The 21,858-nt window shown below is 36.9% G+C and overlaps 1 protein-coding gene across 1 annotated transcript in view; it reads right to left on the bottom strand.

The window, feature by feature from the left end:
• TTC6 (tetratricopeptide repeat domain 6) overlaps nucleotides 1-21,858 on the bottom strand; it is a 203,223-nt gene that overhangs the window by 69,706 nt on the left and 111,659 nt on the right. The window contains exons 13-18 of the mRNA XM_018065926.1: nucleotides 21,705-21,834; nucleotides 20,505-20,677; nucleotides 15,773-15,909; nucleotides 5,039-5,208; nucleotides 2,067-2,187; nucleotides 522-672 (exon numbers count right to left, since the gene is read on the bottom strand). Of these exons, the coding sequence (XP_017921415.1) occupies nucleotides 522-672; nucleotides 2,067-2,187; nucleotides 5,039-5,208; nucleotides 15,773-15,909; nucleotides 20,505-20,677; nucleotides 21,705-21,834 (882 nt within the window). The remainder of the gene's footprint in view (nucleotides 1-521; nucleotides 673-2,066; nucleotides 2,188-5,038; nucleotides 5,209-15,772; nucleotides 15,910-20,504; nucleotides 20,678-21,704; nucleotides 21,835-21,858) is intronic.

Here is a 21,858-nt window from a genome sequence, read left to right as displayed (position 1 = left end):
CAACCAGCTAACACCACATATCTCTGGAAAGTCAAATTTGGTTGGAGTCAGGAAGAACTTTATTTACTGCATTGTTTGAATTTTACACTAAGCACACATTAGTTTTTTAATTTAAATAACTTGTAAAATTTAAACCAAATTTAAAGGAAAAGGTGAATGATTTTGATCCCATCCAGTGCACAGATCCCATTCTAGAGAATAAGATTGCGAATGATTTTTAATTTATTCTTATTTGTATATATATATTAATATATATATTGCTTTTGTAATAAGAAAAAAAGGCATTATTTTTAAAAAAAGAAAATGAAAGAAATTCACACCTCATCAGGAGGTGGGCTTTATAAGCGGGCTTTTCTAATTAACTGAATCTATTTAATACCTAATATTCATTGCTTATAAATACACTAGGCTCTGTAAGTAGCTAAAAAAGAATACATATATATTTTAAATTATACTATTTAACAACTATTCAGAAAATTAAAACTTTTTTAAAAAAATCAAGCATCTCAAACTTTAGATACCTTATTATAGGCTTCTGCTCGACAAATATAGCTTTGAATATACATAGGGTCATATCTAATAGCCTCAGAAAAATAGGAAGTGGCTTCAATGTAGTTATCCAGATGCAGCAGATTTATGAGGCCAATATTTATATAGGCCAAAGTCATTGTTCTTTAAAAAAAAATGACAAAGCAAAATATTCTTAGACATTTTAACTATTCCAAATGTTCTCCAATTATAAATGAACCTAATAAAATACATACAGCAATTTATTCAAGGGTTCATTCTCAGGGTTTTACTAAAGCAAAGTAAACCAATTAACTACTTTCTATTAAAAATTACAAACACCTTCATAAAATCCTTAGTAAGGAATAAACATCTGTAGGATTTATCCTAGGAATAGATTTCCTAAAGTCTTCTTGACTCTTAACAATACTTCACTCTTTTTTACTTAATCTTGACTTATCTTGAATAACAAGCTTAGTTTTCCTCAAAAGCTTTTGCCTCAGTCTTATGTTATATTTGCCCCGAGAAAGGGTGTGGAACAATAAGAAACAGCAAGGCTTAGGGTTAAAAATCCTCTCCACAGAGTTATTAACCCAGCTGCTTTTCTATATCAAATAAATACTGTTTTTCTCTCTTAGAATCAAACAATTTTCAATGTAGAACTTTAGAAATTGTGTTCCATGCCTCTATTTCAAAATGAAGAAACTACACATCTTTAGCCCAACTTTGTAGAAGTCCTGACCCTTTGCCTACTGCCCACTTTCTGGCTTTCTGCAACTGAAACTCACTTCTTCCTCCTCCTGACTCAAAAATAACCCAAAGAAAACCACTGCGGCCACTATGGAGCCATGCTCCATGACCTTCCTAAGTCAAGTTGTGTGTTTACCCCAAAGAAGCTAAGTAAGCAGTCTGTCAGATAGCACGAAAATGGCGTAATTTGTTACCTTTCTGACAACTTCCATTTTAACGAATGCTTCTTTGGAAAGAAGGGGAATTATTTAATTAAATCCTGTTTTTACAGTCTGGTTTTCTTACTAATGTATATAACCTTTGGTCTGTTTCTTCCTGAACCTATATTCTAATGGTATTCGCTTTTTTCTTTTGCATTACTAAACAAAATGCAGTCAGAAGTTCTAAACAGAGGATTTCCTTCCATTGAGTCATATACTGTACATGGTAATGATATACCAAGCAGAATATTTTGCCATTATTTTAGAAATAGATAATAATTTTCCATGAACTTAACTTCGAAAAGTTCTAACCTGGTTATCCCCAAACTGCTCTTAATTACTGGTTGATTTTGTTGTCCATGAATATAAACTCCCCTCAAACCCATTCAACCCCTAAAATTTGCAGAAGCAGCTGAGGCAAACAGATGTTGAGAACAGTCCTTATTTTGGAAGTAATCTTATTTTTGGAAGTAGTATTATAATTCTAGGGTGACTTTATATTTGTCTCATTTTTACAAAGTTACTAATGATGAGGGGAGAAAGCTTTTTCTTGCATTTTTGGTATTTTATACAAAAGTGAAATCAGTAAGAATGAAAAAGAAAACATACCTTTCTAGAGAAATAACGGCTTCAAAGTCACAAATTGCTAGCAACCAAAGTTTCAGATCCGCATAGAGTATGCCCCGATGTAGGAAACAACTAAGATTCTCATAGCCATCATTTATGAGAGCTTAAAAATAAAGGTATATATCTTATTCAGGTTGTGAGCAAACATATCTGAGTTATATTTTACCCTATACTCCCTCCTACAGATTATTCTTATTTTTTAACATTACATAAAATAAAACATATCTATGGGTGTAATTCCTTAGTGAGTAAAAAATGTATTCACATATAAAAGTATATTTGTTTATAAATAACAATGTGATTATCCTGGTTCACAAATTCATTAGAGCTGGAAGACATCCTGGTGGTAATCCAGGTAATCTACAAATGAAAAGATTAAGGTCCACATTGCCCATGCAAACCAATGTCAAAGATGAGCCTAGAATCTAACCTCTGATTCACTTCAGTGAACTGCAGTCAGAAAGGTGCCATTACCCTTGATGGTCTGTTATTATCAGGTATACAGGAAAGCATCATTACTGGCCAAACAACAGGTACAAGCCCAGTCTGGAACAGACAGCAGAGGCCAGGCTTATTTATACACATAAACCAGGAAGGGCAGCTCAAAGAGACCACTCCAGTGCATACAGACCTTGGAGTTAAGGCAGGCAAGTTGACTATGCATGTCCCAAATAACAGAAGCATAGGGCACAAGTAACCTCCTCTCAGGACTCCGGGTGTGTGGGCCTCATCAGTGACCAGTGTAGTCAGTCAATCCTAAAGGAAATCAACCCTGAATATTCATTGGAAGGACTGATGCTGAAGCTGAAGCTCTAATACTTTGGCCACCTGATGCGAAGAGACAAGTCACTGGAAAAGACCTTGAGGCTGGGAAAGACTGAAGGCAGAAGAGAAGAGGGTCACAGAGAATGAGGTGGTTGGATGGCATCACCAACTCAACGGGCAGCAGTCTGAACAAACTCCAGAAGACACTGACGGACAGGGAAGCCTGGTGTGCTGCAGTCCATGGGATCACAAAGAATCAGACACGATTTAGCGACTGAACGATAACCAGTCTAGAGGTCATCTCACGTTTCCCCCTCAGCTTTCAAAACTATGCAGTGAATTAGATGAGATTTACACAACATCTGATCTACATCTTCCAAGTTTCTCGAGCACATTCTAGCTAAAAAGGGAGTTTTCAAAAAAAAAAAAAAAAGATATATAATGTTCACAGTCTGGGACACAAATAATCACAGTACTATATTCTGGGAAGTATACCGAGTATAAGCAACGATCACACAGATTAAGTAATCACTTGAAGGTCATTTGACTGCTCAGTTTACAGTATGACTGTCTAACAAGGAGAAAGTTAGCTGCAGTTTGGGTGGTTACTCTGAAAAACAGAAACATTCTCTTTAGGGCAAAAAAAAAATGTATTAGAATTATTTAACCCCTCTGTGCATCGGTTTTCTCATCAGTAAAATGGAGATGATAATAGTACCTACCTCATAGCATTATTCTGAAGAGTAATTGAGACACTCTCTATATAGCATTTAGAATAGTACCTGGAAAGTTGTGAAATGTCTAATGAATGTTAGATATTATTATTAGCTTAGAGAAATATCTTGAGGGTCCATTTAATGAAAGATAAAACTCCTTAGGCTAACCTATAGGAAAGGACTGAGGCCAAAATAAAGTTGGTCAGCTCTGAATAATCAACTGACAAGGATTTATATTATCGTGATAGCCTAGAAAAGAGGGGATGAGGAGCCCAAGATATGGAGAAGAGCGAAATATGAGAAAGCGGCTTTTAGGAAGAACAGGAAGAAAGGGGTTTGGCCAGATGGCAGATGTACAGGGCTGACAAAGAGACTAATAAAAGATGAACCTTCAGAAATAAAGGTGTTTAACCTTCAATTTTAAATTATCTGTGCTAACTTTATCTAACGACCCCTAAAACATTCAGTAATAGATGGTAACCATGAGAAGTGAACTGGTGAACCAAAAGGAAGAATCAATCAGAGAGGAGTAATTAGATACAAAGATTACAAGAGAAATGAACAAGAATCCTCAGTTCCAGGAATCGCTGGCCATAGAAGGGAGGACACTAGACTCCTCTCGGCACATAGGGTGGGCTCTAAGTTATTTTATTGGCATATTCATGGGAAGGGTGACTTCAGAAGTCAGATGGACTTAGAGATAGCAATATATGATCATCTATTATTGACTTCCCTGAACAGCTGTCTATTCTCTTCCTAAGGGTCTAGGGGTTTCCTTAAGCTCTAGATTCTGCCTCATCAAGGATGTTGGGATTCTAACACTTTGCACCCAGGTTAACACAGCAATGTCTGGAGGGTTGAACCCTGGCTGGAAACAACTGGACACTGTTTACTGAGCACTTATTCTCTGTACAGAATTGTGCTGAACATACTTGTGGACCAAGAATGTACTGGTACAGAGTGAGGTGGAAATGGCCACTTTTAGCTGTTGGCATCCTCTTACCGAGGATTCCCATTTTCAGTTTAAGGGTTACAAAACTCCGAATTTGACTAATCCATCGGCTGGGCCTATGGAGTGGGAACTCATCCCACTAGGAAAATTTACTATCATTTTAGCAAGATGACTAGGAAATAGGCCTAGATTTCCAGAAATAGCCTCAGAAGTTCATATATAGAAAGAGATTTCTTTGATATGATATTCTCTCTTTGTCACTGTTATACACATGTAAACACACACACAATCACACACACTAAAAGGGAATATTAGAAACACTTTAAGCTAAACTACTATAGCTTACAAATATAAACAAACACAGGTGCTATATAAATATACATTAGTGTATATATATATATATAACCATACAATAATTCACATATTACATTAGTCATCCCACATTAGTATCCCACTCCATGAAAGTGAGCTGCTGAACCTCAGATTAAATCCCCATATATGTGCCATTGAAGGTGAAGTACCTGAAACACTATAATCCTGTAGCGCTCTAAGAGGGTTACTCTTCCTAAATAAGCAGGCTCTATAATACAATGCTAACCAGTTATTAGGATCTAAGTGAACTGCAATAGAAAGATCTTGAACTGCTTGCTTATAGAAGTTTCGTTTAAAATATGCTCTCCCTCGGTACATCCTAGAAAAAGAGAAAAATTCATTTTAACATGTACAGAAAAATATAAATTTTCTCTTTTTGGCAAACCTATATAACTAATTTTATATTTGAATAACAATTGGCGGTTATTTCCCTTTGCTTCTCAGGAAAGTTTAATCATAATGTTAACAGCAAAAGAGATACAAACTTTTTATAAATAAATATATATAATAAAATGCTAATATTAATGTTATATATTAATTGTATGCTTATGAATTTATTATATTTCCTGTATCTATCAGAGAGGTGTGTCAATAAAAAAAAAATGAAACACCAAAGGTACACCCAAATAAATGGGAGATTTCTCTATCTACACGCATTAAAGATATTGCATCAGTTTCATGAGTTGAATTCTTTCTCCATTAATTTCTGACTTCAGTTCCTAAATTTTCATTGACCTCGATCAATGCTGAAAATCTCATCTTCAATCAATTAATAATGTAAAGAAAATCAGCTTTTATAAATAAAATAAAAAAGGCAATTAAGGAAAAACAGGAAGAATAAGCTACTAGGCTGCCTGCTCTGAAGAAATTAAACCCAGGGGGAGGGAAAGAGATGCTCAAGAAGGTTATAATAGGAAAATAATGATAATTTGAAATAAAGAGGGCAGCCAGTAACAGAGGCCTTTCAAAAGCACCAAGACTCAGGATATTTTATACCGGAGCAAAATATTTTTTACCCCACACATAAAAAATGTCTTATGTATCTTGTAATAAACATAAAATCTTACATTTATTTTTAATAATTTCTATCTGTTCAAGAATATTAATTAACTTTTAAGTCTACATATGATTCTGAACTTAAAATCTTACAGAATAAATCTTTAGTAATATTTTTTGTAGGACGTCATCTACAATGTGTTTGAAGAATTAAGTTATATCAATGCTTCAAAAATACTGACATTCGCATCTGTTGCTTCTTTCATTTCCACTGCCTCAATACTGAAGATTCTCATCAGATCACACCTAGGCTACTATTTTATCCCATTCCTGTCTCTAGAGTGCTAAGATTTGATCATCAGATAGTAAAGATCAAGGGGATCTTCCCCACCCAGGGACTGAACCTGCATCTCCTGCATCTCTCACACTGCAGGCAGATTCTTTACCAGTGAGCCAAAAGGGAAGTCCTTTCTGTAAGTAATCCCCTTCAAGTCAAGAAGCAGACAACCAGAACAGAACAATAACTAGGGGAGAATTTTTAAAGAGCTTCAAAAAATTTGCCCTCCCTTCAAATGGCTGCAAGGTGGGATAGTTTTATAATTAAATTATTTCAAACTTTCAAAGAATAAAAGTTATCCTATCCTAAAGGACATATTTCTAAGAAAAGAAAAAGATAAAAGACTTAATTCATTTTGAGAAAGTAGCCAGTTCCTGAAATCAAAGTCTGACTATATGAAATCAGTAAACAATTTTACTATGAATATAGATGAAAATTTTAAAAATTTAAAAGACAAATTCAGTATAGTTTAATAACATTCAGCATAAAAATATATGACGGCCAAGAGGTTTCAAAATTAGAAGGCCTATTACCATGAAACTCGTATAAATAGATCATAGGAAAAAATTTAAACAGAAAAAAAAGATATTCCCTTAAAATAAAGAATAAATGGCTTAAAAATTAAAACTGCAATGTTTGTTGGCAAAAGCCAAAGTCACTTTCATTAATTTCAAGGAATAAAGACTATTTTATCACTAATGTTATAATAAGGTTAAAGTTGATGCAATGATAAAAAGTTGGGAGACTGGAGTAGACCAAAACAGGTAGAATAAGAACTCTAAAACTCCACTTTTCCACAAAAGCAATGAATAAGATGGCAAAACCTGTCAGAATCAATTTTTTGGAACTCTGAAATCTAATTAAAAACAGAACCACCAGGGAAATGCTTAATAAAGGAGGACAAACTGCTGAATTTTGGTAAAGGAGCTCTGTGATGTTCTAACTCACCCTGTATTTCCCTCCCCAATTTCCCAGGCCCATGGTGGCCTTCAAGACAACCACCTGCCTTCCTGATGCAGGTTACTAGTACCAGAGGGAACAACACAAATCTTATTCTCAAAGAACTGTATCTGTGTATTTTGACCTGTCTGCTGGATGGATCACTGAAAGACTGGCTCAAATGTTTCCCTCTGTTTTGACTGCCTTAGAGCTTTCTGGGGGCTGATGTGACTTCCTGGAAGGTATTTATCAAAAGCACTTAAAGGCAAATGTATCAGCAGCTGCCACTTGAGGCAAGGGATAACAGTCCGGACAAGCAACAAACTAACCAAAAATTCTGGGATGAAAAAGCTGGAAAAGGAGACACCAGAGGGGTGAGGCCTTTAGAAAGTTTCTACATATTGCAGAAAATCTAAAAGCCACATGAAAACCCAAGGCTGGAAGCATGCACAGAAAAGACCTAAGCTCTCACCTCTGATTAACTCAGGCTCTGTGCAAGCAGGGCACAAAAGCTCAGTCACTGAAGTCATCTGGACAAGCACTGAAAGAGGGCCTCATCAGAGCCAATCTGCAAAGATTGAGAGACTTCTTTTGTTTGATTGGTTGATTTCTTCCAGGAGATTAAGAAAGTCTCAGTCAAATCACAGCAGACAATCAAGCTAACAGAAAAGAGACCTAAGTACCCACACATAACAAAGAATACACACTTTAAAAAATCTGTTCAGAAAAGTCACTAAATAAACCACATGAATGACAAGCAGCAGCAACAACAAACCCTGAAAGTTGAGTGGATGAAAATGATATCCTGAAGTGCTATATCATAATATTCAAAGTGACTACTTTTCAACAAAAAATTACAAGCAATGCAAATAAAAATATGACCCATTCACAGTATAAAAAGAAATTAATAGAAATCATCCCTGAGGGCGTCCAGACATCAGACAGACTTATATTCAACTATCTTAGTCAGTCAATCACTTTAGACGCTCAGTCGTTTCCAACTCTTTGAGATCCCATGAACCACAGGACACCAGGCCTCCCTGTCGATCACCAACCCCCGGAGTTTACCCAAACTCATGTCCATTGAGTCGGTGATGCCATCTAACCATCTCATCCTCTGTTGTCCCTTCTCCTCCTGTCTTCAATCCTTCCCAACATCAGGGTCTTTTCAAATGAGTCAGCTCTTCGTATCAAGTGGCCAAAGTATTGGAGTTTCAACATCAGTCCTTCCAATGAACACCCAGGACTGATTTCCTTTAGGATGGACTAGCTGGATCTCCTTGCAGTCCAAGGGACTCTCAAAGGAGTCTTCTCCAATACCTCAGTTAAAAAGCATCAATTCTTCTGCACTCAGCCCTCTGTATAGTCCAACTCTCACATCGATACATGACTACTGGAAAAACCATAGCCTTGACTAGACGGGCCTTTGTTGGCAAAGTAATGTCTCTGCTTTTCAATATGCTATCTAGGTTGGTCATAACTTTCCTTCCAAGGAGTAAGCATCTTTTAATTTCATGGCTGCAATCACCATCTGCACTGATTCTGCAGCCCAAAGAAATAAAGTCAGCCACTGTTTCCACTGTTTCCTCATCTATTTGCCATGAAGTGATGGGACCAGATGCCATGATCTTAGCTTTCTGAATGTTGAACTTTAAGCCAACTTTTTCACTCTCCTCTTTCAAGAGGCTCGTTAGTTCTTCTTCACTTTCTGCCATAAGGGTGGTGTCATCTGCATATCTGAGGTTATTGATATTTCTCCCAGCAATCTTGATTCCAGCTTGTGCTTCATCCAGCCCAGCATTTCTCATGATGTTCTCTGCATAGAAGTTAAATAAGCAGGGTGACAATATACAGCCTTGATGTACTCCTTTTCCTATCTGGAACCAGTCTGTTGTTCCATGTCCAGTTCTAAATGTTGCTTCCAGACCTGAATCCAGGTTTCTCAAGAGGCAGGTCAGGTGGTCTGGTATTCCCATCTCTTTCAGAATTTTCCACAGTTTATTGTGATTCACACAGTCAAAGGGTTTGGCATAGTCAATAAAGCAGAAATAGATGTTTTTCTGAAACCCTCTTGCTTTTTTGATGATCCAGAGGATGTTGGCAATTTGATCTCTGGTTCCTCTGCCTTTTCTAAAACCAGCTTGAACATCTGGAAGTTCACGGTTCACATATTGCCAAAGCCCAACTTGGAAAATTTTGAGCATTACTTTACTAGCAGGCAGTGGCTGTGCTTTGCTGGAGCAGCTGTGAAGAGATACCCCACGTCCAAGGTAAGAGAAACCCAAGTAAGACAGAAGGCACTGAGAGCGGGCATCAGAGGGCAGACAGACTGAAACCACAATCACAGACAGCTAGCCAGTCTGATCACATGGACCACAGCTTGTCTAACTCAATGAAACTAAGCCATGCCATGTGGGGCCACCCAAGACAGACAGGTCATGGTGGAGAGGTCTGACAGAATGTGGGCCATTGGAGAAGGGAATGGCAAACCACTTCCATATTCTTGCTTTGATAACCCCATGAACAGTATGAGAAGGCAGAAAGATAGCACACTGAAAGATGAACTCCCCAGGTCGGTAGGTGCCCAATATGCTACTGGAGATCAGTGGAGACATAACTCCAGAAAGAATAAAGGGATGGGGCCAAAGCAAAAACAACACCCAGTTGTGGATGGGACTGGTGATAGAAGAAAGGTCCAATGCTGTAAAGAGCAATACTGCATAGGAACCTGGAACGTTAGTTCCATGAATCAAGGTAAATTGGAAGTGGTCAAACAAGAGATGGCAAAAGTGAACATCGACATTCTCGGAATCAGCAAACTAAGATGGACTGGAATGGGTGAATTTACCTCAGATGACCATTATATCTACTACTGTGGGCAGGAATTCCTTAGCAGAATTGGAGCAGCCACCATAGTCAACAAAAAATCCGAAACGCAGTACTTGGATGCAATCTCAAAAATGATAGAATGATCTCTATTCATTTCCAAGGCAAACCACTCAATATCACAGTAATCCAAGTCTATGCCCCAACCAGTAACACTGAAGAACCTGATGTTGAACAGTTCTATGAAGATCTCCAAGACCTTTTAGAACTAACACCCAAAAAAGATGTCCTTTTCATTATAGGAGATGGGAATGCAAAAGTAGGAAGTCAAGAAATACCTGGAGTAACAGGTAAATTTGGCCTTGGAGTACAGAATGAAGTAGGTCAAAGGTTAATAGAGTTTTGCCAAGAGAACGCACTGGTCATAGCAAACACCTTCTTCCAACAACACAAGAGAAGACTCTGCACATGGACATAACCAGATGGTAAACACTGACATCAGTCTGATTATATTCTTTGCAGCCAAAGATGGAGAAGTTCTATACAGTCAGCAAAAACAAGACCAGGAGCTGACTGTGGCTCAGATCATGAACTCCTTATTGCCAAATTCAGACTTCAATTGAAGAAAGTAGGGGAAACCACTAGATCATTCAGGTATGACCTAAATCAAATCCCTTATGATTATACAGTGGAAGTGAGAAATAGATTTAAGGGACTAGATCTGATAGACAGAATGCCTGATGAATTATGAATGGAGGTTCGTGACATTGTACAGGAGACAGGGATCAAGACCATCCCCATGGAAAAGAAATGCAAAAAAGCAAAATGGCTGTCTGAGGAGGGCTTACAAATAACTGTGAAAAGAAGAGAAGTGAAAAGCAAAGGAGAAAAGGAAAGATATACCCATTTGAATGCAGAGTTCCAAAGAATAGCAAGGAGAGAGTAGAAAGCCTTCTTCAGGGAGCAATGCAAAGAAATAGAGGAAAATAATAGAACAGGAAAGACTAGAGATCTCTTCAAGAAACTTAGAGATAGAAGGGAACATTTCATACAAAGATGGGATCAATAAAGAACAGAAATGGTATGAACCTAACAGAAGCAGAAGATACTAAGAAGAGGTGGCAAGAATACACAGAAGAACAGTACAAAAAAGATCTTCACAATGCAGATAATCACAATGGTGTGATCACTCACCTAGAGCCAGACATTCTGGAATGTCAAGTCAAGTGGGCCTAGGAAGCATCACTACAAACAAAGCTAGTGGAGGTGATGGAATTCCAGTTGAGCTATTGCAAATACTGAAAGATGATGCTGTCAAAGTGCTGCACTCAATATGTCAGCAAATTTGGGAAACTCAGCAGCAGTGGCCACAGAACTGGAAAAGGTCAGTTTTCCTTCCAATCCCAATGAAAGGTAATGCCAAAGAATGCTCAAACTACCGCACAATTGTACTCATCTCACATGCTAGTAAAGTAATGCTCAACTATCTTAAATATGTTCAAATAGCTAAAAGAAACTATAAATAAAGAACTAAAAGAAACTAGGAGGATATCTCAACACATAGAGGTATTGTTGACTTAAAAAATGTTCACAACATATAAGTTGACAGTTATGTTTTATTCAGTAGGATTTTTTAGGACTTCAAGGTTTATTCAAGCTCAAGTAACCTTAAGAGAAGTGCTCTGAGGAGGCGAGGGGTTGGGGGAAGTTTATATAGAAGTTTTGCAACAAAGAGCAGGTGGTCTTAATGTTAAAAGATTATTATAAATTAAAGGAAAACCAGATATCTTAAGTTAAGGAATTTAGCACTTTTCTATGTATGGAAAGATGCAAAAAAATAGATAGCCAATGGGAATTTGCTGTACTGCATGAGGCAGGGAGCTCAAATCCAATGTGACAACCTAGACGGGTGGGATGGGGTGGAAGGTGGGAGGGAGATTCAAGAGAGAGAGGTTATATGTATACCTATGGTTGATTCATGTTCATGTATGGCAGAAACCAATACAACATTGTAGAGCAATTATACTCCCGTTAAATAGAAGCAAGTTTTTAAAATATATATTTTTTAAGTTTAGCTAGATTGTTATATTGCAAGATCAATATACATTTATCAACTACATTTCTATACACCAGCAACAAAAAGTTTATAATAAAATTATACTAAAGTAGTATCTAAAATAAAACTAAGCAATATTGAATATATAGGAATAAAGAAAAAGATATACATAAGGCTTCTTTACAGAAATTATGAAATATTATTGAGCAAAGGGAATGAAGACATAAAAATATTTATCATAGGCATACATGAAAAGATTTAATATTGTTAGGATGTCAAATTTTCCCCTGCTGCTCTATAAATTCATTGCAACCCCAATTGAAATACAAATGAATTACCACGGAAGTTAACTTGCTGATTCTGCTAACTTAAACCATACAAAACTGTGAAACTTTACTATTCTAATCAATAACGAAGTCAATTTTCATATAGTTTGCATGCCTGCTTAGTCAGTCAGTCATGTCTGATTCTTTGCAACCTCATGGACTGTAGCCCACACCAGGCTCCTCTGTGCATGGGGATTCTCCAGGCAAGAATACTGAAGTGGGTTGCCATGCCCTCCTCCAGGGGATCTTCCCAACCCAGGGATCAAACCCAGGTCTCCTGCATTACAGGCAAATTCTGTAACATCTGAGCCACCAGGGAAGTCCAAGAATAGTCTGTCCTTCTCCAGGGGAACTTCCCAACCCAGGAATTGACCCAGGGTCTCCTGTATTGCAGGCAGACTCTTTACCAGCTGAGCTATAAGGGAAGACCTTCATATAGTTTAACCCCATTCAATGGTTTTGGAAATGCAAACTAGCCAAGGGACGCTCTGACAATTTTAAAAGATCAAAAGAACTGTTCTACTGGATTTCATGACTTACTATGAAACCACAGTATTTAAGACAGAATAGTATTGGTGCAAAGGTAGATTTTTTTTTAAAACCCCCAAAATAGGGACTTCCCTAGCAATCCCGTGGTTAAGACTTCACCTTCCAATGTAGGGGGTGGTGGTTCAATTCCTGGTCGGGGAGCTGAGATCCCTCATGCCTTGTGGCCAAAAACTCAAAATATATAAAAACAGAAGCAACACTGTAACAAATTCAATAAACCTTTAAAAGTGGTCCATATAAAAAAAAAAAAACCTCAAAATAGAAAAAAGGACTAAGAAAGAGATCCACCATACCTGGATCTTCATTTCCTACAAAGCTAACACTATAGAGCAATGGGAAAGTGACAGGCATTTTATTAAATGTTGCTGGGAAAATTGAATATGCATACAGAAAAGAATGAAATTTGTTCTCTGCTTCACAGCATATACAAAAATTGATTCTAGGTATACTGTAAATCTAACTTTAAAGGTAAAATAATAAACTTTCTAGAAGATCAGACAGGAGAATATCTACATGACATAAAAGTAGGAAAAACTTCTAATAAAGACAGATAAAGCACTAACCTTAAAGAAAAAAATGTTATTCAGTCAGATCATATTGTATTACATTTAAAAACTGTTTACCAAAAGACAATATTTAAGGAGGGCAATGACAATCCAGAGCCAGAAAAAAATAATTGCTATAAATATAACCAAAGGGCTCATATCAAGAATATGTTTTCATTCATACAAATTAATAAAGAAAAAAGACCAACAACACAAAAGCTATGGATGACAAGAAAAAGAAAATCCAAATGGTTAGTAAACATTAGTAATGAAGAAAATGAAAATTCAAAGATAATACTTCATACCCACTAGGATGGCTAAAATATGAAAGTACCCGTCGTGGAGCCTCCACAACTACTGGGAGTACAACCAGTTTGCAAAATTAGTTTGGGGCTACAGCTGAACAATTGCATATCCTATGAATTAGGCATAGGAATGCAGGTATCCACTCCTACTTGTATACCCAATCAGTTCAGTTCAGTTCAGTCGCTCAGTCGTGTCCGACTCTTTGCGACCCCATGAATCGCAGCATGCCAGGCCTCCCTGTCTATCACCAACTCCCGGAGTTCAATCAGACTCGCATCCATCGAGTCAGTGATGCCATCCAGCCATTCGTCCCCTTCTCCTCCTGCCCCCAATCCCTCCCAGCATCAAAGTCTTTTCCAATGAGTCAACTCTTCGCATCAGGTGGCCAAAGTACTGGAGTTTCAGCTTTAGCATCATTCCTTCCAAAGAAATCCCAGGGCTGATCTCCTTCAGAATGGACTGGTTGGATCTTCTTGCAGTCCAAGGGACTCTCAACAGTCTTCTCCAACACCACAGTTCAAAAGCATCAATTCTTCGGCGCTCAGTCTTCTTCACAGTCCAACTCTCACATCCATACATGACTACTGGAAAACCACAGCCTTGACTAAACGGACCTTAGTCAGCAAAGTAATGTCTCTGCTTTTGAATATGCTATCTAGGTTGCTCATAACTTTTCTTCCAAGGAGTAAGCGTCTTTTAATTTCATGGCTGCAATCACCATCTGCAGTGATTCTGGAGCCCAAAAAAATAAAGTCTGACACTGTTTCCACTGTTTCCCCATTTACCCAATAGATATGCACATATGTGTGTCATGTACAATAATGGCGAATGAAACCATATTTGAATTCATCAGTAGAATGGATAAATAAACTGTAATATATTCATGTCACTGAATACTATACAAAAATTAAAATGAACAAACTGGAGCCACATGTACTAATACATAATATTCAATGAAATAATCTAGAGATGAAAAAATACTACCTTACAATTTTATTTATATAAAGTTCAAGGAAACAGAAAAACTAAACTAAGAATGTTTAGGGACACATGCTTGTGTGTTGAAACTATAAAGAAATGTTAAGTCAGGACAGTGGTTACCTTCTCAGAGAGGCAAAGGCACAAGGAGGTGTGCTAGAAATGTTTCTTGAGCTGGTGGTGGTTACATAAGCATTTACATTGTGATGTCTTTATACTTTGCATCTTTTTGAATGCATACTTTATTTTACTATAACAATGCTGCTGCTGCTGTTAAGTCGCTTCAGTGGTGTCTGACTCTGTGGAGCCCACAGACCGCAGCCCACCAGGCTCCCATCCCTGGGGTTCTCCAGGCAAGAACACTGGAGTGGGTTGCCATTTCCTTCTCCAATGCATGAAAGTGAAAAGTGAAAGTGAAATCGCTCAGTTGTGTTTGACTCTTCACGACCCCATGGACTGCAGCCCACCAGGCTCCTCCATCCATGGGATTTTCCAGGCAAGAGTACTGGAGTGGGGTGCCACTGCCTTCTCTGATAACAATGCTAGTAGACGACAAATAGGTATGACTATATAAACGTTGTAAGCCTCCTCAAAACTAAATTTTGATTAAAAGAAAAACAACAAAATGGAAACGAATTATGCACAATAAGGTTGGATGAACAAAGTTTAATATCCAAGTTACAACCAGAAAGAATGAAAATCTATGTCAACAGTTCTCTGCACTGAATAAATACAGATATGAAAAGAAATCCAAAGAAACGAAATACAGGTCAATATTTTTAAAAATCGATAATGTAACTCGTCTTCAGAAAATGCAAATGAAACAACTCTAAATTATCACTTTTATGCCTTTCAGGTGGAAATGCTCACTACTCTTAGGGTATAGGTAAAGAGCTTCATACACTAGTAGCTCTAAAAATAGATTCACTATTTTAAAGGGCTGTCTGATGTTTTTCAAGCAATTTTCTTTCCTGAGAGCATATTTCAATTTTTTTTTCAAAAACTGTATCTAAAATAATTCTTACCTTGCTTGAGAATTTTGGGGATCTATTTTTAACAAGGCTGTAAAATCTTGTTCAGCTGCAATCCAGTTTTCATTTTCATAGTAGAACATCCCACGTTTAAATAATGCGTCTGTTCTTTTGGGATCATAAAAGATACACTACATGCGGCAGGGGGAGGAGGGAAGTCACAAAAACATATCATATTATGAAAAAAATAAGCAAGAAAAGTATACAATCCCACAGGAAATTAAATAACTACAACCCTGTTTTTAACTTCAGATTACATAAAAACAAACTAAGATGCCAAAAGTTTCAGATTTGCATGTAAAGACCATGCCTTTAAGGAAATCCATTTGTCTTCAAATTCTAGAAAGGGGAGGTTTTATTAAAAACAAAAACCAAATCGAGCACATATAAGAAGCCAAGGTTTCTTCCCGCCAAAGTTTTTATTAATAAAACCTCGTAAGTAATTATTCAACTAGAGTAGGATTGGATTATATTGTATCTATCATAGCATTTTATTCCAATTTAAGGTGACACATATTAGACTACATTAAGGCTGACTCAATGAAATCAAATATGGGTTAATTTAGCCCCTAAAATGGAGAAAAGAAATGAATTGGTAATGGCATCGCTCATTCATTTCACACTGACAAAGAAGACAATAAACAGACTAAATCATTGCAAACTCAGTTGTTCCTTGCCTGTTGATAGTAGAGGGGAAATTAAAGCACAGCAATTATGAAGTATTTTTTTTAATTTTTTTTTTAATTTTAAAATCTTTAATTCTTACATGCGTTCCCAAACATGAACCCCCCTCCCACCTCCCTCCCACAGCATCTCTCTGGGTCATCCCCATGCACCAGCCCCACGCATGCTGCACCCTGCGTCAGACATAGACTGGCGATTCAATTCTTACATGATAGTATACATGTTAGAATGCCATTCTCCCAAATCATCCCACCCTCTCCCTCTCCCTCTGAGTCCAAAAGTCCTGAATGGGAGAAAATAATAGCAAGTGAAGCAACTGACAAACAACTAATCTCAAAAATATACAAGCAACTTATGCAGCTCAATTCCAGAAAAATAAACGACCCAATCAAAAAATGGGCCAAAGAACTAAATAGACATTTCTCCAAAGAAGACATACGGATGGCTACCAAACACATGAAAAGATGCTCAACATCACTCATTATTAGAGAAATGCAAATCAAAACCACAATGAGGTACCACTTCACACCAGTCAGAATGGCTGCAATCCAAAAATCTGCAAGCAATAAATGCTGGAGAGGGTGTGGAGAAAAGGGAACCCTCCTACACTGTTGGTGGGAATGCAAACTAGTACAGCCACTATGGAGAACAGTGTGGAGATTCCTTAAAAAATTGCAAATAGAACTACCTTATGACCCAGCAATCCCACTGCTGGGCATACACACCGAGGAAACCAGAATTGAAAGAGACACATGTACCCCAATGTTCATCGCAGCACCGTTTATAATAGCCAGGACATGGAAACAACCTAGATGTCCATCAGCAGATGAATGGATAAGAAAGCTGTGGTACATATACACAATGGAGTATTACTCAGCCGTTAAAAAGAATTCATTTGAATCAGTTCTAATGAAGTGGATGAAACTGGAGACAATTATACAGAGTGAAGTAAGCCAGAAAGAAAAACACCAATACAGTATACTAACACATATATATGGCATTTAGGAAGATGGCAATGAAGTATTTTTAAAAGAGGAAAAAACACACTAAAGATTTTGACGGTTGACCTCAAGTCGCTGCATTAGTAAATTTTTAAACTATTAATATCAGTGCTAGATAAAGGAAATGATCAGAAAAGATATTTTAACAACTTTAACATCTTCAAAAGAGACTTGTGTTCACTTCTATTCAAGAAGTTACCAAGTTATAACAATAGTCTCTTGAAGCAAAAGAATGTCAAGTGTGTGGCTAACCATTATAAATTAAGAAACAGAGTAGTTGGGAAAATGAAAAGTTACTGTTTAAATAACTTCTAAATTGTACTAAGAAGCAGAATTTAGAATTAAAACTCAGAAGTTCAAGGTTACAATTCTGCTGCAATCAGTGGAATATCTGCCTGACTATAGACTCAGAACATAGGCTAGCAAAAATTCACTCCCTCAAGGGGTTCTCTGATATCTCCCAATCAAATATAAATTGTCCCCTATCATCAATAAATATTTCATTTGCTAAAGGGAAAGGAAAAGAGGGAAGACAGACCCATTTGAATGCAGAGTTCCAAAGAATAACAAGGAGAGACAAGAAAGCCTTCCTCAGTGATCAATGCAAAGAAAGAGGAAAACAATAGAATGGGAAGGACTAGAGGTTTCTTCAAGAAAATCAGAGATACCTTGGGGACATTTCATGCAAAGATGGGCTCAATAAAGGACAGAAATGGTATGAACCTAACAGAAGTAAAAGATATTAAGAAGAGGCGGCAAGAATACACAGAAGAACTGTGCAAAAAATATCTTCACAACCCAGATAAGCACAATGGTGTGATCCTTCACCTAGAGCCAGACATTCTGGAATGGGAAGTCAAGTGGGCCTTAGGAAGCATCCCTATGAACAAAGCTAGTGGAGGTGATGGAATTCCAGTAGAGCTATTTCAAATCCTAAAAGATGATGTTTTGAAAGTGCTGCACTCAATATGCCAGCAACTTTGGAAAACTCAGCAGTGGCCACAGGACTGGAAAAGGTCAGTTTTCATTCCAATCCCAAAGAAAGGCAATGCCAAAGAATGCTCAAACTACCACACAATTGCACTATTTCACACGCTAGCAAAGTAATGCTCAAAATTCTCCAAGCCAGGCTTCAACAGTATGTGAACTGTAAACTTCCAGATGTTCAACCTGGATTTAGAAAAGCCAAGAGGAACCAGAGATCAAATTGCCAACATCCACTGTATCATAGAAAAAGCAAGAGAGTTCCAGAAAACCATCTATTTCTGCTTTATTGACTATGCCAAAGCCTTTGACTGTATGGATCACAATGAACTGTGGAAAATTCTTCAAGAGATGGGAATACCAGACCACCTTACCTGCCTCCTGAGAAATCTGTATGCAGGTCAAGAAGCAACAGTTAGAACTGAACATGGAACAACAGACTGGTTCCAAATCGGGAAACAAGTACGTCAAGGCTGTATATTGCCACCCTGCTTATTTAACTTATATGCAGAGTACATCATGAGAAACACTGGGCTGGAGGAAGCACAAGCTGGAATCAAGATTGCTGGGAGAAATATCAATAACCTCAGATATGCAGATGACATCACCCTTATGGCAGAAAGTGAAGAACTAAAGAGTCTCTTGATGAAAGTGAAAGAGGAAAGTGAAAAAGTTGGCTTAAAACTCAACATCCAGAACTCAGATCATGGCATCTGGTCCCATCACTTCATAGCAAATAGATGGGGAAGCAATGGAAACAGTGACAGACTTTAATTTTGGGGGCTCCAAAATCACTGCAGATGGTGACTGTAGCCATGAAATTAAAAGACACTTGCTCCTTGGAAGAAAGCTATGATCAACCTAGACAGCATGTTAAAAAGCAGAGACACTACTTTGCCAACAAAGGTCCATCTAGTCAAAGCTACGGTTTTCTCAGTAGTCATGTATGGATGTGAGAGTTAGACTATAAAGAAAGCTGAGCACCAAAGAATTGATGCTTTTGAACTGTGTTGTTGGAGAAGACTCTTGAGAGTCCCTTGGACTGCAAGGAGATTGAATTAGCCTATCCTAAAGGAAATCAGTCCTGATATTCATTGGAAGGACTGATGCTGAAGCTGAAACTCCAATTCTTTGGCCACTTGATGCAAAGAACTGACTCATTAGAAAAGACTCTGATGCTGGGAAAGATTGAGGGCAGAAGGAGAAGGGTATGACAGAGGATGAGATGTTTGGATGGCATCACTGACTCAATGGACATGAGTTTGAGTAAGCTCTGGGAGTTACTGATGGACAGGGAAGCCTGGAGTGCTGCAGTCCATGGGGTCGCAAAGAATCGGACATGATTGAGCAACTAAACAGAACTGACCATCTTTATTTCCATCACAGCATTCATCACAATTAGTAATTATATATTAGTATATATATTTATTTATTTAATATTTGTTCTTTATACTATAGGCTCCATGTGAGCATGAAACATGTCTGTTTTATTCACCAAGATTTATCGATTTTATTACCCAGTGCCTTAGGCAATAAATATTTGTGAGTGAATGAATGGATGAATGAATGAGCCAGTAAGCAGTCTTTGAAAGCAGACAGGTTTACTGCAGGAGAAAATCGCCAGATCTCAGTGTCAAGAAGTGGAAAATTATTTTCTCCACTGAATAGAAGAAGCACCTATTAAAGAACCTGCAAAGGTTTCTTTATTCACTGCTTCATAATCCAAAAGAAGACAGCTGGAAAGTCAATGCTCCATCAAAGTTTCCTGAATGCTCCCATACCCAACTCTGATGGAAATCCATTCATTCAAAAATATCATTGATGTATTGTTAATATCAATTCCACTAATGAATATTCTAGAATCTAATCTAAAATAAATTAATTTTGACTATATAACATATGAAAGAATTTCAACAATTTGTTATAAATTAGGATATCATGCTCTAAAATATATAAATATATAATTAGATAATTTGTATTTATATAATTAGTATTTTATATCATATTCTAAGATATACAAATATATAAAAGGCTGCCTTATATGTAATACAGCTTACTTTAGAAAAGTCATCAATGGCCAGCATTTTGTTTTCTGTCTCATACATCTCACCCCTCCGGAAGTACAAATCAGCTTCCGTGGGCCTGCACTTGATTGCCTGAGTATAATTTAGAATTGCCAACGTAATTTCATTTTTTTCTCTGAAAATTTCTGCTCTTGAAAAATATGCATCTAAAGAAAATTAATAGGGTAAAATTTAGTGTTACAGTCTTAAATTTTAAGAGATTAATCCTTCACCCTCCAAAAATGTAATCTTAGAAAAGTGTATCTCTATTTTACTTTGTCATTTAATACTTGTTCTTTTGTTCAACAATGCAAAATTCATGTTCACAGACTGGATAAATATTTATGTTAAAAGTGTTTTCAATTTCATTAACAAAAATTACCTTTTACCTTTTTATAAAATGTCTCATAATCTTTTTGTTCATAGTAAAAAGTTATGGACTTTTAGTAGAGATCAGCACAGAGTTAAAAGAAAACATTTATTAAGCTCATTATATTTTAGTGGTATGTTGTGAGTGTTGGAGATACAAAGATGAATATGACATTTTCTCATTTCTCAAAAGTTCCATACCTCGTCATTCAACTTGATTAGAGAATAGTACATAAACACAAAGCTATCTTTTTCATCCAATCATATTCTATTCATGGAATATTTTTCATCCATCTTAGAAGTCTTAAGAATGGTAAAGAATCTGCCTGCCAATGCAGCAGTTTCAGGAGACACCAGTTCGATGGCTGGTTCAGGAAGATCCCCTAGAGGAAGAAATGGCAACCCACTCCAGTATTCTTGCCTAGAGAACCCTATGGAGAGAGGAGCTTGGTGGGCTGTAGACTATGGGGTCACAAAGAATTGGACACAACTGAGCAATTGAGCACTCACACATGCAAAATTACAACTCTAATTCAGACTAAATTTGTGCATTATTTCTATAAAAATTGTAAGCTTATCTTACAAAATAAGCAGTAAGAAACCAATTTATTGTAATGTATACCAAGGACATTAACATTTCAAACTATGATAAATATTTTTTAAAACAACAGGATCACAAAGAGTCCTATATTTACAATATCAAGAGTAAATTTAACTTAGGAAAGTTACAAACATTTGTGGAGACTTATATGTCTTAAATTATGTATCTTTATATGACTAAATGACCAAAGCTTATGTTAAGATATAACTGCACAGACAACCCACCTGCATTATTTTTATTGTATTTATTTATAAAATTCAAGTCATCCAAAGCTTCATTAATTTTGTCTTGGAAAAGATAAATGAAATGTCGGTGCCAATAGGCATTGAGGAACAATGGCTCCAAGAATATAGCCTAGAAAATAGATGTATAAATTCA

The sequence above is a fragment of the Capra hircus genome, chromosome 21 (genome assembly GCF_001704415.2).
Source record: "Capra hircus breed San Clemente chromosome 21, ASM170441v1, whole genome shotgun sequence".
NCBI classification, from domain to species: Eukaryota; Metazoa; Chordata; class Mammalia; order Artiodactyla; family Bovidae; genus Capra; species Capra hircus.
This window is presented reverse-complemented; position numbering and strand designations above follow the sequence as displayed.